This window comes from Chiloscyllium punctatum, chromosome 32 (assembly GCF_047496795.1).
Source record: "Chiloscyllium punctatum isolate Juve2018m chromosome 32, sChiPun1.3, whole genome shotgun sequence".
Taxonomy (NCBI): domain Eukaryota; kingdom Metazoa; phylum Chordata; class Chondrichthyes; order Orectolobiformes; family Hemiscylliidae; genus Chiloscyllium; species Chiloscyllium punctatum.
This window is the reverse complement of record NC_092770.1, coordinates 63,749,204-63,771,749: the sequence shown is the minus strand read 5'-3', so window position 1 is coordinate 63,771,749 and position 22,546 is coordinate 63,749,204. Positions and strand designations below refer to the sequence as shown.

Here is a 22,546-nt window from a genome sequence, read left to right as displayed (position 1 = left end):
TCAAGTTGGAGTCGGAGGATTAATGAAGCCCTGTTCAGGAGGGAAAATCCTCAGATTATTAGGATGCAGCTATGTCTCCATTTCAGCTTTTGTTAATATTTCAATGCTTTGTAGAATAGATGGCAGGCAAGTGCAGATGAGACAAAATCAGACAGACAGACTTCATAAGAGAAGAGGAGGTAGTGATCTTTACAAATGACACTTTTCCTGGGAAAGGTTCAACTTACTTCAATGATTTCCAAGAGGCATCTAACCTAGCAATGGAGCTAGTTGAAACGATAAAGAGTAAAATTTACATTGCGCAATGTGTTGGCATGTGACCACACAGCCAGGATGAACATGTTGCTGCTGTCACATCCACCCAATGATATGGCAGGGGTGATACCAAAGAGAAAACAGCCTAAAATAATGTTAGCCAACAACTCAATTTGTCCTTTTTTTCCAGGAAGGATTTAGAGAATTGCACTGCTTGGTTACCATATAGTTGAGACCAATTAACCTACTTAGGTTTGACTACGAAGCAACTAATATGGTTCTTAAACCTTAGTCCCAAGGATAACATTAAGCATTATATAATTACCTCCTCTCATGGTCCCACGAGGCCCAACTCCTACACCACGTTTGTAGTTCTGCTGGTAACCAGACTCCTGCAAAACAGCAGACATTGTAGTCAAACAACAGGGAACAGGCCCATCCAAGATTAAAACAGATAATTTGGGGAGCAGAAGGCCTTGGTAATCATCTGCAACATATTCTGCATTAGTTAACGCAAAAACTCCATCATCTGATTCGATGCTTTCCAGTTTACACTAAACTCTGTGAAAACACCTTCAGACACTTTAAAAGGCATGGCATCAAAATCCAACAGGAAACCACAAGACTTATTAGGAAAGGATGAACAAAAGGAAGTTGGCCAAAGTAGTCAGTTTTCAGGTAGCACCATCAATAGTATTGTCACAATGAACACCCTATGGCATTGAGGTGTATGTTGTCCTTTTTCTGGACGTATAGAGGTTCCAAGCTGTCTATTTTAATCCAATGATGGCTTGAGGCACCTGAGGATTTTTTTCTAAAAAGTTGTAACAATGTAAATAGCAAGCTCTCACCCAACCAGGATTTTGAGTTTGAGTGTAGTTTTAAAGCAGAGTTGGGTCTTGAAACTGGATGTGGAAGCAGTTTTGCCTGTTCAGCTACAAGCTGGAATCCTCTGTCTTGCATGCACTTTTAGCAGCAGGAAGTCTGTATGACTATGTGCCTTTGCAAAGTGTGTTGATTAGACGTTAACATTTGGAACAGTCACTGTTTGATTTAACTGCTAAAGTTTTGCAATATATAGTTAATTATTCCATTTTTTGTTGTATTTTAATGATAATGAATACACTTTAGAGTCAGAGACCAGTAGTTTCACCAACTGAATTGCATCCAGAGCAATGTCTGGCATATGCCTTTAAAATAAGAAAAAAGTTTCAGGCTAGGCTATTTTGATGGGCTTTACTCGCTCATAACATTATGAATGGAGTTTCTACTTTCATGCCTAGGAAGCAGAAGGGAAAAATTAGGATGGGGTTGGGTGTCAGAATGAAAGCACAGATCCAGATAAATCTGGATGAAAAGCAAAAAGATAGTGGGGCCATGGGAGCAATTCTTAAACACAAGGACAGAGAATCCTAAAATTAAACGTCAGATTGGAAACGTAAGAACGAGCATAGTCACAAGCAAAAGGCAGGCCAGATGATAGAGTTAGAATTCTAAACGTCCCCTATGATTTTGCATTTCAAATCTGTCTATGTTGGGTTTTGCCACATGGCTAGAATTACGATTCCTTTCCAGACCACCTTGGAACCATCACCAAATAGCTTTAATAGACTTCACTGCTCAAGACCAAAAAAAAACTTTAAAAACTGCTTCCAGGAAATTCAACTCCATTCAAAAATTTCTTGGGATGTACAGACAAACACAGCAAAATAATTAAATTGTCACATTCGTGTTAATATCAATTTTTGCCAGTTTGCAATAAGGCTAAAGTAGGATTATCAGTCAATTTTTAATGTGTTGATAGTACACCAGAGGCATCCAGAGATTAAGTTTCATTTGGGAAACAAATGATACAAATCCAAAAAATATTGGCATCCCAGACAAAAAAAATATGCTTCTAGTGATGGAGTTTAAAATTGGATTGTCAAGTGGAAGGAACCAATAAAGTAAAAATTGATTGTTCCTAAAAAAAAAATAATAAAACAAACCTGACTTTCCATACTCTTCACAGTATTTAACTAGAGATTAGTGTAGAATCTACCAAGCATTTCAAATCTTCAGCAATATCCAGGATTTATGGCAATTTGTAGGAATGATCACAATTGGAATGAAAGAAAGAAAACCCCTGGAGCACATAGAATGGCCTTCTTTTGGATCTGGTCAAGTATCAAGGTTAAGCAGCCAATTTTTAACACCTTAAAGAATGCATCAACTTTCTGCGGTTTCAATATCTGCAGGATTAAGGACAGTTAATGACACTGCAAGGCAACAGAAAGATGGATGGCAATATCTGCCTTACAAGTTACAAAATCAAGACAGCATTACTGCCAAGCTGCAAATCACTTCAAGATTCCAAAACAGTTTTTGGCAGTGTCGCAATCAGTGGTGAGAACTGGGTGCAGAAAACGTTAAAATAGATGACTGGGATCTGGATTTAAAAATCAGTGCAGAATCAAAAAGTCACAATATATTCACAACATTGGAAACACTAGGATACTTGGGCAGTGTAATACTTTAAGATACAGCAGAAATAAATGGAGACAGACAGGAACTGAACCCAAGACTCAAAAGCTCCTCACTTTAGGGGCTGGTTGCCCTCATGTCTGCACCAGTCAATAACTTAAATAATCCTATCATGTAAAACTGAGTGCCTACACAGCACACATTACGAAGGGAACAAAGCATGGCTTTACTAGAGATACTGGTTCATTTGAGATTTGACAAACAAGCGCTACATTACCTGGCATTTAACCAGCTTAAGCACCCAAGAGCAACACTGAAGAATTTTGAATTCTACAAATTATTAAATTTTAAAATCTGCAAGAATTCTCTTGGATAGAGAGAAAAAGGCAGGTGAAGCAGCATTAGGTCACAGACCAGCCATAAGCTTATTTAATTGCTGAACAGGTTAATGGACTGTAGCATGCCTCTAGCATGTGCCAGAAAATTCAAAAAATCTAATTCAATTTATGCTTCCTAAAAAAGTTGACTCGAAGATAGAGTTAAGAAAAACAAGGTGAACAGATGCAAGTTATACTGACTGAATCAAACTCAATTTCTACAAGTGGACATTGTGCCAGGAGTAAAGAGGAATGTAATGTAAGTTAAGTGGAAGTAGCCCATTTGGCCCAAGCAGCCTTCAATTATGTCCTAACTGATTTGATTGTGAGCTTTAACCCTAGGCTCCACTGTAGATATAAAATCATGGGTCCAGCCTCCAATCCATTGTTGTGGATATTTTTAGAATCAAGTACCTCATCGCCATGTTAAAGTGGGGGAGCTATTACTTTTAAAAAGATGCGCCGTTGTTTTAGATACCTCTAAAGTAAGCCATTCTCAGCATCTGCTGTGTCAAGCCATCTACTAACATTGTCACACAAGAATAAATTGATAAGGCAGGAGGACCTAACATTTCCTGAAAAGGCACCAGCCAAGGTAGGAAGTCAGCAGAGAGAACCTTCTGAGCTATTCCCTATGCAAATCTGTCCTTCAAGGATGAAAGTGTACACAGTACTGTTTACACCTATTCCCTGTACAGGTGTACTACAATACTTTTACACAAATGACACCTGACATGACTGAACCCCTTCAATGCCCTAGGGAATCAAAGACCCTCCAGTGGGTGTTGAGTACAAGCTCCCTTAGTAACAAGCAATATCTGGAATTCACTACTGGAGTCCTCCATACAGGAGACCTATCGGGGCCGTCTTGTGGCACAGCAGTGGTGTTCCTACCTCTGGACAGGAGACAGAGGTTCATCTGCTGCAAAGATACGCAGTAACATCTCTGAACAGTTTGAAAAGTGAAGTGAAAAGATAAAGCAGACCTATTTGCCCTTAACAGCCTTTGCACATAATATCTAACTGGCTATACAATGTTATTTTTTTAAAAATTGGTGGTTAGTCTGAAAAGACATGAAGTCCAATTTGGGTGGTGGGGAGTCACTCAAACATAAAGGCTGGTTGTGGTTGTCCAATATGGGCTTTGCTTCTAAATCTGACTAGATGGGTGTTTTACTAATGGTGGTTAGAAGTTAAGTGATTTGTGGTGGTGGAGCAGTCACGCAGTTGAGTGAGACCACTGCTGGGTAGAAGAAAAAAAAAGCAGACCCAAAAAGGCTTGTGGCAGTGGTACTATCCCTGCCTCTTGACCATGAGGCCCAGATTGAAGTCCCACACCTTCCAAATATGTGAAATAGCATCTGGACAGGAGGATTAGAAAATAAAGCAGACCCATTTTACTGGCTGGTGGTTAAAAAAAGAGTCAGTGATTTGGCAGCAGGGAAAATTCAGTAATAACACTTATTGAAGTAAAGTGCAGATCAATGGGGGCTCTTGTGATGTAATGGTAGCGTCTCGTATCTGGGTCAGGAGGCCTGGTTTCACATCTCATCTGCTCAGGTGTGTGTAATAACCTTAGGTTATTTTAAAGTCAACCTATACAGCAGACCCAGGGATTAGTCTGCAGAACTGCCTGTACAAGGCTGCAATTGGTCCAGGTACACTGTTAGGGACTCTATTTCAGCGTTGAGAAATTAAAATGTTCCTTTCTAGTCAAGCTTCTAGTTTAAGGTTTTAAGAATTTGTCCTAATTACTGTACCAGTATGCTGACTGCAATTCATATAAGGAACCCTTGATCCCCACATCCTGTTGTCTAAATATCATACTCCATCTGATTTTTTAAAACCTGCTTGCTTAAGCAAATTGTAGACTGTATCCTCAATTTGCTTTCAAACCTTCAGACCATCAGTAGACTTTGTTGCAATGCACAAGGGGCTCTCAATATTAACATGGATAGTAAATATTGGAGGCCCCAGAAACGCTTCTGGTCAGAAACTGGAGCACCATAAGGATTGTACATTTAATAAAAAGCATTTAGACTGTATTTAATGGTCCATTGCAGACTATGTTACATACAAGTGAATTTGTTCACTATTTGAAAGACACTGGTTTTTTTGGGGAAAAAAAAAAAGAGGAAAAAGGAAAGGAGGGGAAGAAGCAGGCATGCTACACTTGCGGATTCCAATGCAGCCCTTTTTAGAAGGAATAAAAAAGACAGTTCAAAAAAAAAAAAACAGGATTCACTGTAATCATGAATTCAATAGATTGATCTAACTAGTAATCAAATCATCTACAAAAACTAATTTGTCTTTTACTCATTCTGGGCTCTAGAATTCAGTGAGAAAAATGAAGTTTGCAAACGCAGGCAGAAAAGTCTACAGAATTGTTAACCCAATTTGTTATTTACAATGGTATATGGCAATCCTTACCCTTGGAGTATATGGCATCCCAGGGTACTCCCTATTTGGAAAAGGTCCATATGTTCCATTGCCAGGTATGGGAATTCCTCTGTAGGCATCAAATCCTGAAAAAAAAAGAGACAAAGGTAGTGCTAAACCTTCTAGTTTTTAAAGGCGCCCAATTAACTACCTTGATTTTGTGTATGCGTTAAGTTGGTTTTACTTGAAGTCTCCTCAAACATGTTTCACTTTATGAACAGCAACCCATGGTGCAGCTCACCATTGTCTGAAAAGGGATGGGACAATTTAAAAAATATCCAACTGTATTCTGCTGCCCATCCATAACAAACCAACTTGCCCAAGTTACTTAATGCATGCAAAAGAATTCTTGCATCCTGATCGCCTGCTGGATAAGTTTACTGCAAACCATTATGCTACCACACCATAACACAGCAAGGAGAAAATGATTTGTTGAGAGACAGTATTATCAGAACCTGGTTTCCACAAGATGGCAGGACACCAGAATAAGTTTACATGAAAGTGAGCCAAACGGCACGGTGGCACAGTGGTTAGCACTGCTGCCTCACAGCACCAGAGATTCAGGTTCAATTCCCGCCTCTGGCGACTGTGTGGAGTTTGCACATTCTTCCAGTGTGTGGGGGTTTCCTCCCACAATCCAAGAATGTGCAGGTTAGGTGAATTGGCCATGCTAAATTGCCCGTAGTGTTGGATGAAGAGGTAAATGTAGGGGAATGGGTCTGGGTGGGTTGTGCTTCGGCAGGTCGGTGTGGACTTGTTGGGCCGAAGGGCCTGTTTCCACACTAAGTCATCTAATCAAACCTAGAAAACTCAGAAAAAAAGCAAACTGGTTTGAGCTAAAGTGTCGGTGACACAGATGTAATACATGTCTTGAGTAGTTTCGAAGGCCATGAGGAAGAACAATTTAATTCATATCACAGCTAAGGGGGAAAGCCTAATTCTAGACCTATTCCTACAGACTGTATTTTGCAAGTTAGAAACAGGAGACCATTCCTTCAACAATGTAATTTATAATTTATTGTTCTTTGTTTACATTCCTGACCACCACTGTAATCTTTGCTTTCCTTGACCAATCTACACAGCTCTGCCTTATGAATCCAGGGCCCAAGGCAGAAGAATTCAAGTCTTATAACTCAAACTCTCATGCCCTGAAAAGGTGACACACCCACCTTTATAAAAAAGGGGGCTCTAGTTCTGGACTCACCCATGAGTGTAACATCCTTTCTATTGCTATTTGTCAAGGTTATTTAAGATTTTTTTATACTTCCAATCCATTCCTCCTTCACTCCAATGCAAAGTAGTTCTCAGCCAATCTGATCTTTATTAGATTTAAGGAGACCAAAACATCTAATTCAGGATGCAATCTCAATGCCCTGGAACTGAAGCATCACATCCTTATTTTTACATTCAATCCATCAGAGAGCCAGCATTGCATTAGCCCTCAATTACATGAGGTGCCACCGTACTTTGACTTTAACTACAGCATCTGGATCCTCCATCTCAGCCATAGTCCATTCTTTTCCATTCAGGTCAGGCTGCTTTTCAAGCTCTTAGTGCACTACTTCACATTTTTTTCCCCACACTATATTCTGCCAGATTTGTACTACCACATCCCATAATGCATCTGCACCATTACATCATCTTCACTACATACTTCATTTGTTTGCTAAATTTAGTCAATGTCTCCTTCACAATTTATATCAATGAATTAGGTAAAGGGAAAGATTGAAGTCAGAAACAGCTGTGGGACCCCATTGGTCTCATGCTGCGAGATCAGGAAAAAATCCACCTATGAATAATCCAGCTGGCAGAGTGCCATCTAGTTATGCCAGTCCAAAGCCCATTACATAAACACAACCTAACTTGGATGGCAACTTGCCTTCTGGAAATTAAGATACAGTAGAATGTGTTCATCATCCACACTGCAAGTGGCTTATTCAAACAACTTACTGACTTTTTGTAGACAGGAAGTGGCTTTGTGAAAGAAACATAACCTTGCAGTTTCTCTTCACCCTATTATCTCCTTACAGAAACTTCAATACCAGCACCATGACAAGACAACCGAAATGGATTTCCATCACCATCCCTTTTCAAAGAGGCATTATATTTGCCTCCAAGATGGAACCTTTCTAGAATCTAGTGAGTTTTGGAAAATTAGCACTAACACACCACCACCTCATTGCCCTAGAGTTTTGAAGATGGCTAAAGTTCATAAAGACCTGAAAAACTGATGAACCCTCAAATCCCACTTGCTGAGTACCACTTCCCTAGGAGGTAATGTCACCAAGTTCCTCGCTTTCCACCTCTTAAATATACAGCTATTACTGGGACATTGTGCAGTCATGGAAACAAACATTACAACTATCATTTTCTTATTGACCATTAACTCTTCTCAAAGAGAACACTTCCTATTCAGGTACAAGCCACTTTCACTATTCTTATCTTTCTAACCTGCTTAAAATTATTTGTCAGATCATCAAGAATAGAGTCATTTGACATGCCAGCAGTATTCCAGTGAATTGATCTGCACTGACCTTGGAGATTCATTCTTTCAACAGTAACTTCCTGAATCAAAGATAATTAATTTATCCACAGATTAGAATATGCAACCTAATCATCTTTACATAGTTTTTCTTCCAGTTTGAGGCCCTCTTTCACCTCAATTAACCAGAGATCATGCACCATCAGTTTGGATTGTAGGAGGATGATAGTCCAAGGGATGCTACCGAATACTTTATCAGTCTTTGCTTATTTCTGATCTCCTAGCCCAATATCCCAGCACACCTCAGGGTGACTAGTGTGGGGTTTTTAAGGCTTAGCTAGCTGAAATTTAAAATATTTGACTTAGATCAACATTTCCACCTTTCAGAAAGTGAAAAATTTGTATGATTACTTCTACCAACAGGTAATGAATTAAAATGTGCAACTAATAAAACAAAATACTTAAGTGCCCTTACATCTGTAGGCAAATGGATAATAAATGTAGAACAATTGTTATTTTTGCCTCAGATCTGTAAAGTCATCTTCCTAGACTGGGAACGTGAACTGTAGAACCAGCTAGTACACTAACAGGATAACGCATTCACAACTGGCATTCTATTGTCTTGTCTACAGACTGAAGATAGGTAGGCCATGGAGGGAGCAAGTAGTTTAATGGTCAGCTGAAATTAATTTTGGGAATACATAACAGGTGCAGAAAGTATTGAAACTATTAAACATTAAGCTTGCCAAGGCAACATGTGAAATAGCAGCTCTGGGTAATCCAAATTTTACTCCAAACGTAAACTAATCACTGGTTATTTAGAACTCCCACAGACCTTACATAATGTTGGATAGTGCTACACAATTTTTGATATGAACTTTCGAAATCATACACAGAAGGTGCATGTCAGCAGTAAACCCTTCTAGATATTAAATACTACATACTCCAGAGATGAATGTCCAGGGCCAGGTACAGTTAGAAACTCAGTCAGCTCCCATGACTCCACAACCACTTGTGCACATTAGCAGCTCCACTCCAGTAACTGAGTCAGTTCAGTTCAAAGGCCAAACCAGGGAGACCAGCATTCAGACTGGTGTCCACAAGACTGACCCACCCTTTTTCTCAGACAAAAGGGATTGACAGATGCATTCATAGAACATAGATTCCTAGAGACTATGGGAGGTGTGCAGGTCAGCAATTACTCAGCAGAATAGGAGGTAGATTTCCCTGTGAACGGCAGTGGTGGCAGACAATAAAAACTGGTGGCAGAGTCCCTTCATCCTATTCAAAGATATTACACTAAAGAAAATAGGTAGGTGATTGGTAGGTATTTTATGTCTCAATTAAACTTCTTAAGAGGTCATTAGACCAGAAAAGTTAATAAAGTCACTTTCAATATATTTAACATCCAAAGTTAATTAAATAGGAAATGGTTGGGCAGGTAGCGATGTGTTGCAGCTGTAGTATGGCGCTGGTGGACTCCAGTGCGCACATTTAGCTGATCAGGAGCCTCAGTTCAATTTAAGATTTGTAACAGTCTACGATGGACAAAGCATTTGACAAAAATCAATGGGACTTTAGACAATTCAGCAGTACCTGATGGCCTGAAATCAAAAAAAGGTTTCTAAAAACAAAAGAAAGTGGCTAGAGCTTGTGAGGAAATTGGTTGAAACATTCCACAACTCTCAGGGAAGGTTTCAGTGGACTGGAAAATTGCTAATGTGATCTAACGTTCAAGACAAAAGCAGGAGATTACAGGTTAGTTGCTTAAATCTCATGTTGGGACAGTGCTGGTTTCCACTAGAGGAGATGGCAAGGAATTTACAAAAGCTAATACAATCAGTCAACATGGTTATATAAAAGGGAAGCCATGTTTGACATTCATTGGCACACTGAGGATACAAGCAGAATTGAATCCGAACCAGTAGATATGCATTTGGATTTGTAGAAGCCAAAAATAATGGAAACAAAAGATTTTGCCAAAGATTAGGGTGGTTAGCACTGCTGCCTCAGCGCCAAAGACCCGGGTTCAATTCCCACTTTGGGCAACTGCGTGTGGAGTTTGCACGTTCTCCCAGTGACTGCGTGGGTTTCCTTCCAAAAGATGTGCAAGTCAGCTGAATTGGCCAATCTAAGTTGCCCATAATGTTAGGTGCATTAGTCAGGGGTGAATGTAGGGGAATATGTCTGGAAAGGCTGCTCTTCGGAGGGTCAGCGTGGGCTAGTTGGGCCGAAGAGCCTGTTTCCACACTATCGGTTATGTAATCATTAGAGAAAGATGAACTGGTTGTAATCGCACAGCCATCATGAAACGATGAAGCGTCTGTACCACACACACACGATAATGCCTATCTTCCAACCAATTGTCTAACAAGCCAGTGAGGAGATTCCAACCAGGCACCATAAACCTTTAAAATAACATTGATACTTCAAAACTGAAGATAAGTTTCACAAGAGTTTTGTTTTTACGAGCTGATGGGTAATGTTAGAATCCATCAAATTATAGCCAATTCAATTAACATTTAACCTGCTCCTACCATCAGTGTGTTGCACTGGCAATTCTCTAAACATGGTCAAATCAAAGTCAAAACTAAAACATTTCCTCACCCAATTTCAGTCTTCATATGGAAACCAGCACATCCTCAAGACTGGTCTTAAGGTTTTCCATTCAAAAAACTTTTTGAAAAGGAATTGTCCTAGCATTTGATATTTTGTCTCGGTCTTCAGAGGAAGGAAGGAAGAGTAAAATCTGCTGTTTGATTTCCAACTCACTGCATCACCTACATTTATGTTCCACTTCAGTGGAAAGATTTTTACAAATAGTGAAGAGAATTGCTTAAGGGCATCCTCCTTGAGATCACCCAAGGATCCCTTATGTCCTTTTCAGTTTGAAAGGCTTAGATTGGTTTTTCTGCATCCATCTGCAGGATCTTAGGTTTGTATTTCTACAAGTCTTTCTAATGTTATTCTCAATTAGAGAACTTGCTCATCTTGGTTCAGCACTAAACTTGCACTCTAACTGCATCCAACATCCTGCTTTACCTGTTCTGACCAATTCTTCACTTTCAGTATGATGGACATCTACCCAATTTCTACTCATGAAAATTAGCACCTTAACGCTTGACAAATATCTTCACATTTTGGATTGCTGTTTGGGATGAGGGCATTTGTTCAAAGCTAAATAGTGCAACATGCCATTCTACAACAGCTATACCACTAACTTTGATCCACAGGTTGGATCACCTCAAATCAGGGGTCAAAACTATTTCAACATGCAAAACTAGAACCAAAACTGGCGACCAATAGCCATTCCTCTGTCGCTTAAAACACAAGTAATTAAGCAACCTGAAATTCTGCTGGTTTATCACACTGGTGAAATGAAATTTCACAAATGCAGGCCAGTGAAACAAGAGTGAGGGAAAAAGAAACTAAGTTCATTCTATAAATCAAACCACAAATCAACTTCAAAAACATATTTCATCTCAGCAGGGTACTGAATTACTCTCTCCCCCACAAGTGGCCATTTTAAGACAAGCAGGCAATTCAACCCTCCTAGTTGCGACTATCCTGTTAACTGAAAATCCCTTCCCACTAAGCGATTCTATCCCAAATATATCCTTGTCCCCTTTGTTCCTTCAAACAAAACGTCTGCTTTACCCCATACACTCCCAACCCAATATAGTCTTGATAATTTCCAAGTTTTTCTCCATTCCTTAGGTAATGAAAGTTATCCTTAACTCTCGATCACACTTTCTGATACTCATACTTATGGCCTCCAGTTCTGGTCTCTACACAAGGAAGAGGAAATTATTCCATTCTTAAACCGCTATCATGTGTCAAGATTTGAAAGTTGACTGGCATGGTGCACACCACAGCATGGGTGATGCCACTAAACACCAAGTGTTGCAAATGGTCAGCACTGTTGCCTCAGCACCATGTTGGATTCCACCCTTTGTGGAAAGTCCACAAAGTTGCCTTTCTCCCTATACCTGCTAGTTTCCTCTGGATGCTCCAGTTTCCTCCCAGTCCAAAGATGTTTGGGGAATGTGAATTGACTATGCTAAACGCTAGGTTACAGGGATAGAGGGCTAGGTCTGGCTGTGATGCTTAGAGGGTTGGTGTGGACTCATTGAGCCAAATGGCCTCTTTCCACACTGTAGGGATTCTATGAATCAATTTTATGGTCTGACTCCTTGCTTCTGAATGAAGTAACCAAGGAGTAAAATATCCCACCCTGAATTGCACATGCTTGAAGTGACATTCTGGTTCAATTAAGGAAATTTGCCAAGTGAGACATTTAGTAAGTACACTACAAGTCAAACAGTACAAGTACCAGGACTGCTCACAAGCCACATTTTAAAAAAATGCAATTCAGGAGAACAGCAAATCAGGAAGGAGAATGAGACAAGTTAGATGTGACAAAATACATGGCAACCTTGGGCAAAAATAAAAAGTAGGTGAAGTCACCTACAGCTTTTGTAATAGAGAATGTAGGATTCATAACATCCACTCAAGGCCTCAGTTTAAATGTTAAAGACTTGTGCATCCTATGTAGAGAATCAGATCTCCAGTGGGACTTGAGCACTGTTTGAATCATGAGAATTTTAACAATTTAGGTTTAGTAAAACAAAATTAAGCAGCCATTTTGTGCTACACATTTTATACTGTACCTATTTGTACACCTTTATATCCATTACTGGAACCACGGTACGCATTAGCCATTCCTCTGCCACCTCGTGCAGCGCCCCTTACAGCACCTCTGCTTCCAAAGTAGGGTTGGCTTGGTCTTGGTAAAGGATTATTTGGCTGACTGTGGGGTAGAAAAACGGGGGTCCCATTGGCAACTGATGTAGGTTCTTCTGACGAGAAACAAAGCCAAGGTCAATTTAAACAGCACTCAAGCATAAATCCTTTTTGACAAAAAAAAAACAACCAACCACATTAGTGCATCTAACTAGGTCAGTAGGAAGGAATGCTCTAATGATATATGTTATAACTATTTCATGAAGTTAGACCAGAGAGATATTCATGTACACTTTCAAACAGAAAAATTTCCTATAAACGCAAATTCAATACCTGTTAAAGATTCCTGCGTCAGAGCATTTTGCTCTACAGCATGTGAAGATTGGACAGACACAGGCTGAGGTGGAGTCTGAGTACTTGCTGTAATCAAGCTTTGATTAAAGGCAGGCGAATATGAGGCATCAGATTTCACTTCCTGTTCACTTCTGGGAGGAAGAGGAGCATTCACATTGAACACCTGCAAGACAACGAGTTTTGTTTTTCATTTCATTATGCATTTAAGTTAAAGTTAATTGTGACTAGGCTGTGAATTGAACTTTGAAGCCATAAGGATAGGTAACACTAGTCTAGCCAACAATATGGTCATCCTGTGAAGGAACAAAACCTATCATTTGGGGCAGCAACGTGGCTGTGGTTTGAACTGCTCCCTCACTGCACCAGAGGGTCTGGTTTGATTGCAGCCTCATGTGACTTTGTGCAGTTTGCACGTTCTCCCAGTGTCCTGTGGGTTTCCACCTGGTACCATGATTTCCTCCCACAGTCCTAAGGTATGCAAGTTAGGTAGATTAGCAATGCTAAATTGCCCATTGTGCGCAGGGACACAAGTTAGGTGCATTAGCCATGGGAAATACAAGGATAGGGAATGGGTCTGGGAGAGAAACTCCAGGTCAGGTGTGGACTTGTTGGGCCAAATAGCCTGTTTTGATACTGTAGAGATTCAATTCTATTCTATAATTCTTAACATTAACTCTAATGGGGTGTTGGGAAACCTTAGAGGTTTAAGAAAGGTTGAGGGGGTGTGGACAGGGTGGATACAAAAGCATCTGTTCCCTTGTTAGCAACCTTTCAATTTCATAAAAAAGGTGAAAAGCAGAGACGAGGACAAAAGAAAAAAAGTTTCACCAATGGTAGTTGAACTCCGTAATGGAGTGTGCAGGAAGGGTAGAGAAAGGAAACCTCACCCCCTTCATGAAGAAGGAACCAGGACAAGCACTTGAAGTGTTACAGTATTCAAGGCTATGTGCCAAGTGCTGGAAAACAAGACTAGTGTAGGTGGAGATTTTCTTTTTAAAAAGACTGTCAGAGTAGACATTGGGCTAAAGGGTCTCTTCAGTTATTGGTCATTGAAACCAAGTGAGCTTCAGAAATCCTGAGCCACCCACTGTTCATTTATGCCTAGGACATAAGAAATTGACACTACAAGTCTGTCTACTCCCATTATTCAATTTTGGAAGGCCTACAAGAGTCTCTGCAAAACCATGAGTTAAGTGAAGACCAAAAAAAGTACTTGAACACGTTGGACCCTTGTACAGATTAGACAGCAGACAGCATTAGTCCATACAATCACAGCAAAATTCTTAAATTAGCTGATGGTTTCAGTATTAAAGGTGTACAATTCAGTGAAGTTAGATTTGCCTCAACAACACCCAAAAAACACATTCCAAAGTAGACAGCAAAAATTCCATCACACTAGCATGGACAATTCAGAAAAAAAGTGACAACTTTCACTGGCTCTGCAATACAAAGTGGTCAATTATAGTTCCCCCACACAAACACTTCAGGATTTAAACATGCTGTTTAAAGTCAAAGAAACCCCTAACCTTTGCTTCACTACTAAGGTCACAGCAGTGCAATTTGAAAGAGTAGACATCCTAAAGCTGTTCCAGTCCCACAGCCTCCTACAAGCTCCCTAAAATGTGCTTTCCTCTACCTCTCAGAATCCCTGCCCTCTGATGGCTCAGATGGTCAGTTGCACAAAAGTACTTTATAAAGAAAGATCAAATGGTCACCAGCAAGCTGTTCTAGAAGCTTACTTTATTAAAATCAAAAAAGGTGCAACTAAAAACGAAATATGTTACTCATCGGACTATTAAGTGCCACAGAGATGTATATCCCTATACCAGAAAGCAAACTGATGAAACAGCCCACGAACATACTTGGAGCTAGAGAGGGTACCCTGTTTGATAATACAGTTGCCTCTGAATAAATTCAGTAATTCTACTTTAAAGTACAAACAGATGGAAACCCACCATTTCCTTTAAGGCAGGAGTGCCAAATGTCTATGCAAAGAAAAAGAAAGGACAGTTTGTCCAAGTTAAACCAGTCTCAGCCACTCACAGTCTGCATAGCCTGAAAAGGTGTGGTCTTCATGCTAACTGGAGAATTGCTTACTGGAGTCTGGCGTCCCAGTCCTTGGGATGTTACCATTATTGCATCATACACAGCAGTCTGGTTGTTGGGCAGAGTAGTCACCTGGTGGAATTGACAGACAAGCAATCAAGAGATCCTGTAATAATGTTCTTTCAAACCCACTCAAGCCACTGCCAGGTGTCAGCATTTTTAATTTTTTTTTAAAAAAGCACAAAAACATTAGTCACCAGTGCCAGAAACAAGTGCATGCTGACTGCAAGCAACCAGAAAGTCTATTTAATGCTGAGTTAGTTTGTTTTCCTAAAGAGTCAGAAGTGTGAACAGTCGACTCCTGTCCTGTTAAAATGTTGAAGGGAAATTGATATCCTGAAGCTTCTGACATGATTACATTGGGGAAAGATTCATTGAACAGGAAAAGTCAGAATTCACTAGATCAAGACTTAAACCATAGAGGTGTTTGAATACAGGGAATGGCTGATTTGTTACACGAAGTGTAAAAGAGACAGTGCTGCTGGATTCTGCAGAGAATCAGGCTTATACTTCAGACAATATTCAGTAGCTGCTGCATATAGCACATTAGCCAACTGTGGGGTCAGGACTAAATCAATTGGCAACAAAAACAAACAAGATTCATGGTGATCACCTAATGTTTAGCCTGATGGAAAAAACTTGAAGCTACACTGCCCCACCCCAATATCACTGTTACACAAACTACACAGTTCTTAAAAGTCAACACAGTATACCAATGAGACAGACTAGCCTATTTGAATTGATTCACTTGTGATAGATACTTTCTTCAGCCATTTATTGCAAGTTTGGGTTCTCAGTTAGAGTTAGTGAACTGTGGGTTTCCAGTGTTTGGTTAATAATTCACATGCAATTATTTCTGCAGCCATGGAGATTTATTTTCAAGTAGGAGGAGGGCTAATTTTAGAAGAAATGAATGCTCATGCGATTTTTTGTTTCAAAGCTTTAATTGTTTTGCAGTCCCACAATGTTAAATAACAGGACCTTAGAGAATTTTGAAGCTTCAACCGTGGGGTAACGCCCATCACATGGGCAGGAATTTTCTGTTTTATTAGGTTGGGAGCTCCAATTACTCCTTGGAAGATTAATGTACAGACTAGTACGGAGAGAAACAATGAACTAGGTTACATTAGAAATGTTAACATTAATGCCATACAAGTAGTATGAAGAAAACTTGGAGTTTAAACTCATTCAGTAACCTCAAGTAGATAACTCCATGCAAAATTCATCTACAGTTCAATTTACACTATTGGGACCATCACTTCAAAAAATGAGAAAAATTGAATTACAGTCCAGAATCTGAATTTAGAATAACCAGCTGGTTTTAAAAACAAAAGACTGATGTTTGCTGTTGGGAATTGGCCTAAACCATAAGAATGCAGGTTAGATTTCTGCTCGAAGGCACTGTAGAATTTTTGGCATTAAGATGTTGCTGTGTACATGGACTGGCAGCTGGTTGTATGTTACAGTGGTTGGCCAGCATTTGATTGACCAACCACAAAATTGAAGGAAAAAAACCAAAACAAGTGAACAGGCTCACTACATTTTGGGCAGGCAGTAGTTTTGTACTGGAAGCTTTCAGATGGAGTTATCCACTTGTTGAAAGTGAGGAGGGGATAAACCTCAAGTCTGTAAGTAGTAATTTGCATGTGTTTACTGTGGAGAAGGACATGGAAGATAGAAAATGAGTGGAACTAGATGGTGACATCTTAAGTGTCCATATCACAGGTGGTGGTGCTGAATGTCTTAAAACACAAAAGTAGGTAAATCCCCATGACCTGTTCAGGTGGACCCTAGAATTCTGTGGGAAGATAGGGAAGTGATTGCTGAGCCCCTTGCTGACATTTATATTGATAGTCACAGGCGACATGCCAAAAGACTAGAAGTTGGCTAACAATGCCACCATTTAAGAAAAAGGTAGCAAGGAAAAGCCAGGGGAACTATAGACCAGTGAGCCTCAGTGTTGGGCAGGTTGGAGCAAATCCTGAGGGATAGCAGTGGATGTGATCTTATATGGACTTCTGTAAGGCATTCAACAAGGTTCCCCATGGGAGACTGGTTTGCAAGGTTAGATCTCATGGAATACAGGGAGAACTAGCCATTTGAAGATCGAACTGGCTCAAAAAAAAAAGGTAGAAGACAAGAGTGGTGGTGGAGGGTTGCTTTTCAGACTGGGGGTCTGTGACCAATGGTGTGCCACAAGGGTTGCTGCTGGGTCCATTGCTTTTCATTTATAAAAATGATTTGGATGGGAACATAGAATGTATACTTCTTAAATTTGAAAACGACACCAAAATTGGAGGTGCAGTGGACAGCAAATGTTACCTCAGTACAGCTGGGGTAATGATTGGATGGGCCAATAGGTTGAGTAGCAGCAGATGGAGTTTAATTTAGATAATTGAGGGGAATTTTGGAAAAGCAAATCAGTGCAGGACTTCTGCACTTAATGGTAAGGTCCTGGAGAGTGTTGCTGAACAAAAAAAAACGCTGAGTGCAGGCTCATAGTTCCTTAAAAGTAGAGTCACAGATAGGATAGTCAAGAAGGTTAAGAGAATGGTACTGGAAAAGCACACCAGGTCAGACAGCCTCAGAGGAGCAGAAGAATCAATGTTTCAGGCAAGAGCCCTTCATTATGTTAAAAAAAAAAATCAAAGTGTTAATTCTCCTGCTCCTCTGATGCTGCCTGACCTGCTTTGTATTTTCAGCACCACATTACTGATCTCCAGCATCTACAGTCCTCACCTTTCTCCATCATGAAGGTGGTGCTTGGTATGCTTTCCTTTATTGATCAGAATTGAGTAAACTAGTTGGGTAGGTCATGTTGCAGCTGTACGGTACATTGGTTAGGCCACTTTTGGAATATTGCATACAATTCTGGTCTCCTTCCTATCAGAAAGAGGTTGTAAAACTTGAAAGGGTTCAGAAAGGATTTACAAGGATGTTGCAAGGTTTGGAGGATTTGAACTACACGGAGGGGCTGAATAGGCTTGGGCTGTTTTCCCTGGAGCATCAGAGACTGAGGGGTGACTTAAAGGTTTAGAAAATCATGAGGGGCTTGGATAGGATAAATAGGCAAGATTTTTCCCTGGGGTGGGAGAGTCCAGAGTTAGAGGCTATAGGTTTTTTTGGAGGGGGGGGGGGGTGGAATATTAACAAAAGGAACAGCTCTTTCATACAGAGGGTGGTGTGCACAATGAATAAGCTGCCAGAGGAAGTGGTGACTGATAATTACAACATTTAAAGTCATTTGTACACGTATACAAATAGAAAGGATTGAGGGGATATGGGCCAATTTCTGGCAAAAATAGGACAGATTTGGTTATGATGTCTGGGCGGCAAGGACAAGTTGGGCTGAAGGGTCTGTTTCCATGCTATGGATCTGTAAGATTTGGATTCTAAAAGTGAGGAAGTGTCCAGAGGACAGCCCAAGCAATACAGAGTTACTTGAGAATTCAAGAAATACACATTGTCCAAAAGATTATAATGCCTGATATTAGTTATTGAAACTACTACAATTAATCCAGCTAATGACAATTTCTTTCAAACTGATCTCTTAACTGCATCTAGAGAGAGAAGGAATGTCAAATTTTCAAGGAAGACAGATTTTAGATTGCAAATAAATTGCCTTGTAGTTTCTAGTCTGTTAAAGTTAAATGAACCTAGTTTAAACTATATCCTTTTCATAAAAAGGAGAAAAAGGATTGCAGATACTGGAAGCTATACTGAAAACTTCAAATACTGGAGGAGACCCACACAGAGACAAGATTTCCAGCATTTGAGGTGTTCAGTTCACTTTACTCAAGTAGAGTTAGGAACAAATTCATTGAATGCTTTATTTCTCACTGTTGCTGAGGCTGATTTGGTTTCGCTCCTATCCACGTGTCTAAAACGAATAGTGAGTGACATGAGTGTGTGGGACTGTACAAGGGGTGTTACAGGGTACCTGAACTAGGGATCTGTTAAGTGCTAAAGCTGTTTTTCTTTTCAATTTATTGAAGTGTTTTACTTTTAACTGGGCATTTACAATGGTTTGCTGAATGTGTTGCAAGTAGTTTAGCTTCTTCTACTAAGCTTGTTAAAGCAAATTATGTAGCATTGCATAATGTTCAAGACAGACCACTTTGTTAAAGCCAAGAACAAAAAAAACCAAGCCAGGTTTCAATCTGGGATCTGACTTGCCCAGTAACATCAGCTGGGATCATACCATGATAGAGAAAGGCAGCTCAACATTATACAAGTGTAACCCAAGTAGTTTGGTGCAACAGCCATTTCACTCAAGCAGAATTTAGTCCTGTAGCAAGGTAACTACCTTTTGGATTCAGGAATCCTCTGCCCAAGGGTCTCACTATTAGGAGCATACCCACTTGTGGCCATTACAACTCAAACCGTACTGAATCACCAAATCACCCAACACTTCAGGGTATCACTGCTAACTAGATCAACCAGGCAACCCATATCCATTCAAGATGGAGTCAGAGGACAAAACCCTCAGATTTAGAAGCAGTGTCACCAGAGTCACAAAAGAAACTGATCAAAGTTTCAACTTCAGAGAAGTAACTGCTCTCAATCTATACAAATAATGGACAATGGTAACTTAAAACACTTCCTGAAGTACCTCCTTCCCAAAAGGATAAAGCAAGTCTTGATATAAAAAGTAATGTAGAGACTGAGCCCATTTGGATTGTAAAGAACTGAATCGAAGTGAAGTTAGCCAAAATAACCAAGAATCTGAAGAAGAGGAACTAACTGCTTAAAAAGCTGAACTGTCAACATGTAACCCATTTTTCAAAATGAATTCTTGTTCCTCCCCATCCAAAACCCAATTTTCTAAAGTCAATAATCAAATGTTGAACTAGGATGCTGGTTCGTAATATGCAGCATGAGAAATGCAACTGGTCAGACAGCTCAGATTATACAGTCTGAATTGCAGAAGAGACTTTGAACTTCTAGTAAAGCCACAAGAGAACTCACCTGATTTGTCTCCAAGGACTTTTGTGTCAGGGACTCAGTAATGGGTGTACTTGTTTGGTATATCTGCGGTGGCGGAATGTATGCTTCACTTTCTGAATTGCGTGTAGCTGAACTCTAGAGTAAACACAATAGTCAAGGCCAACTATTCTCAACATTTATGTTTCACTTCAATGTCAACAGGTTTAATTACTTGACTACATCCAAAAACTTATGGCTGTGTAGCCATGAGCTTGTTCATCTTCTGGCAAAAGCAGGAATATAAAATGTCACGCGTCCATCTTGATACTGATGAGCAGAAGATTTAAGGAAAGGAAAACTTAAATCCTCAATCTGGAATGGCTGCTCCAAGATAATGCTTTGACAGATGACAGAAGCAACTTAAAAAAGTGAGCAGTTCCTAGATTTAGCTGTGGCTGCATTGAAAGATGCTTCAATAAGTGTTCCTTTCATAACACTTTACTTCCTGTCTCTCAAATGGTGGGCTGCTGACGAGATGCATTCATAAAGGGTGCAGTTTTGAAAGGGTAACCAATTTTTGTTACATGAATCAACTATAGGACAAATACATTAGCTTGCCGTTCAGAGCATTTCATTTGAAAGCGAAGTTTTACAAAACACTTATTTTGCACTTAAAAACAGTATTTACAATTCTTGCATTTTATTTGATTGAACCTATTACACAAGGCATCTTGGGTTTGGTTAAAAGTTGGTAGGATTGATGAGTGTAAGAGTGGGCTTCGTGGTCTAAAGTGACTCATCCATTCCACAAAATCAACTGTGGAGTGTCATGGCAGCAACATGGTATACAAAAACCTGACTTTCCTCCTTCCAGATGCTGCTAGTACTAATATTTATTGTCATTTCAAAATGGGTTCTCCAAAACAGATGGGAGAAACTCAACTTTCCAACACCTAGAATGGCCAGCGAAATAAGCCAATTAAGATGGATAGGAAATAAAGCATACCACTCTACATTTGGCAAAAATATAGAATCAAACACCCAATAACTCTTTACTTACTATGAAATGGTTCAGGTTGCATCAGGTCTAGAAAATTAGAAGTTACCACATGGGATACTAGACAAAGTACTTTTTGATAGATACATGGAGATTGCATCATGTCACGTGCCTGGGTTTTGCTCATGTAGATAAGAAGGGTCAACTGCTAAAAACACTGGCAATCCTCTGGTTGATGGAAACAGGTCATGCCACAACCAAGTACCACAATTATAGTAGTGATTATTTGCAAGGATTAGGCAGGAAAGTTGATCGTTTACAAAGATCTTACCTGTGGAGTTTGCCCTGAAAGATCGTTCATGGAACCAGACAGTGAAGACTGGTCATCAGAACCCGAACTACCCCCAACACTGGAATGGACAGTCAATTCTGAAGCAGGCTGTCAAAAGTTGAAACGTTAGTTCTTAGTAGAGTTTTCAATTAAAGCAAAACAAAAAAAAGAAATTCTTTTGTGGGGTCAGGGCAGCACAAACAGTTCTCACCAACCCATTTTAATAAGTTCCAGCCAACATACCTCAAATCTGGGCTAATCTACTTAGTGAAAACTAATGCAACATCTTTGCATAACCCAGGTAAAGTCAGTAATAATCAAATGCTATTTGCCCCTCAGTTCAAATCACTTGCCACTACAATGGCTATCCTGGTGTACATACTGGCTGCAAAGAGCCACTTGCTACTTGTCAGGAATCCATTCAGTTGGTTACTGTGAAGACCCCTGAGCTACTTCCCCATGGCAGTATGGTGGCACAGTGGTTAGCACTGCTGCCTCATAGCGCCAGAGACCTGGGTTCAATTCCCACCTCCGGTGACTGACTGTGTGGAGTTTGCACATTCTCCCCGTGTCTGCGTGGGTTTCCTCCAGGTGCTCCGGTTTCCTCCCACAGTCCAAAGATGTGCAAGTTAGGTGAATTGGCCATGCTAAATTGCCGTAGTGTTAGGTGCAAGAGTATATGTAGGGGAATGGGTCTGGGTGGGTGCGCTTCGGCAGGTCGGTGTGGACTTGTTGGGCCGTCGGGCCCGTTTCCACATTGTAAGTGATCTAATCTAATAAGTTTCAACTAGGAGAAAAAAAAGGAAGCACAAGAAACAAAAAGCAATTGGTCAAAAAAAGTCATTTTGATCAACTGAAATAAACTGGGCACTTGTGGTTGGGTAAAGCAAAATAAAATAATATTTTCCCTTCTAAAATGGGAGTGGCAAAAGCAAGATACATCAGGATCTTCTCAAAACTCACTACATCAGGATTTTCAGCAAACCAAGTCAAACAAATGCACCCAGGTGAGAAAAAAAGTTATAGGAACAGGAGGATTGGTGGACAGCTTGCAGGCCAATATGCTAAATGGA

The 22,546-nt window shown here is 40.1% G+C and overlaps 1 protein-coding gene across 9 annotated transcripts in view; it reads right to left on the bottom strand.

Moving 5' to 3' along the window:
• caprin2 (caprin family member 2) overlaps nucleotides 1-22,546 on the bottom strand; it is a 57,616-nt gene that overhangs the window by 15,480 nt on the left and 19,590 nt on the right. For 5 of the 9 annotated variants that reach the window (XM_072552512.1, XM_072552515.1, XM_072552517.1 and 2 more), the window contains 7 exons: nucleotides 21,474-21,581; nucleotides 20,188-20,301; nucleotides 15,157-15,291; nucleotides 13,093-13,276; nucleotides 12,687-12,875; nucleotides 5,526-5,620; nucleotides 581-647 (listed from right to left, as the gene is read on the bottom strand). In XM_072552512.1, coding sequence (XP_072408613.1) covers nucleotides 581-647; nucleotides 5,526-5,620; nucleotides 12,687-12,875; nucleotides 13,093-13,276; nucleotides 15,157-15,291; nucleotides 20,188-20,301; nucleotides 21,474-21,581 — 892 coding nt within the window. The remainder of the gene's footprint in view (nucleotides 1-580; nucleotides 648-5,525; nucleotides 5,621-12,686; nucleotides 12,876-13,092; nucleotides 13,277-15,156; nucleotides 15,292-20,187; nucleotides 20,302-21,473; nucleotides 21,582-22,546) is intronic. The other 4 variants (XM_072552513.1, XM_072552519.1, XM_072552518.1 and 1 more) reach the window with 3 other exon arrangements.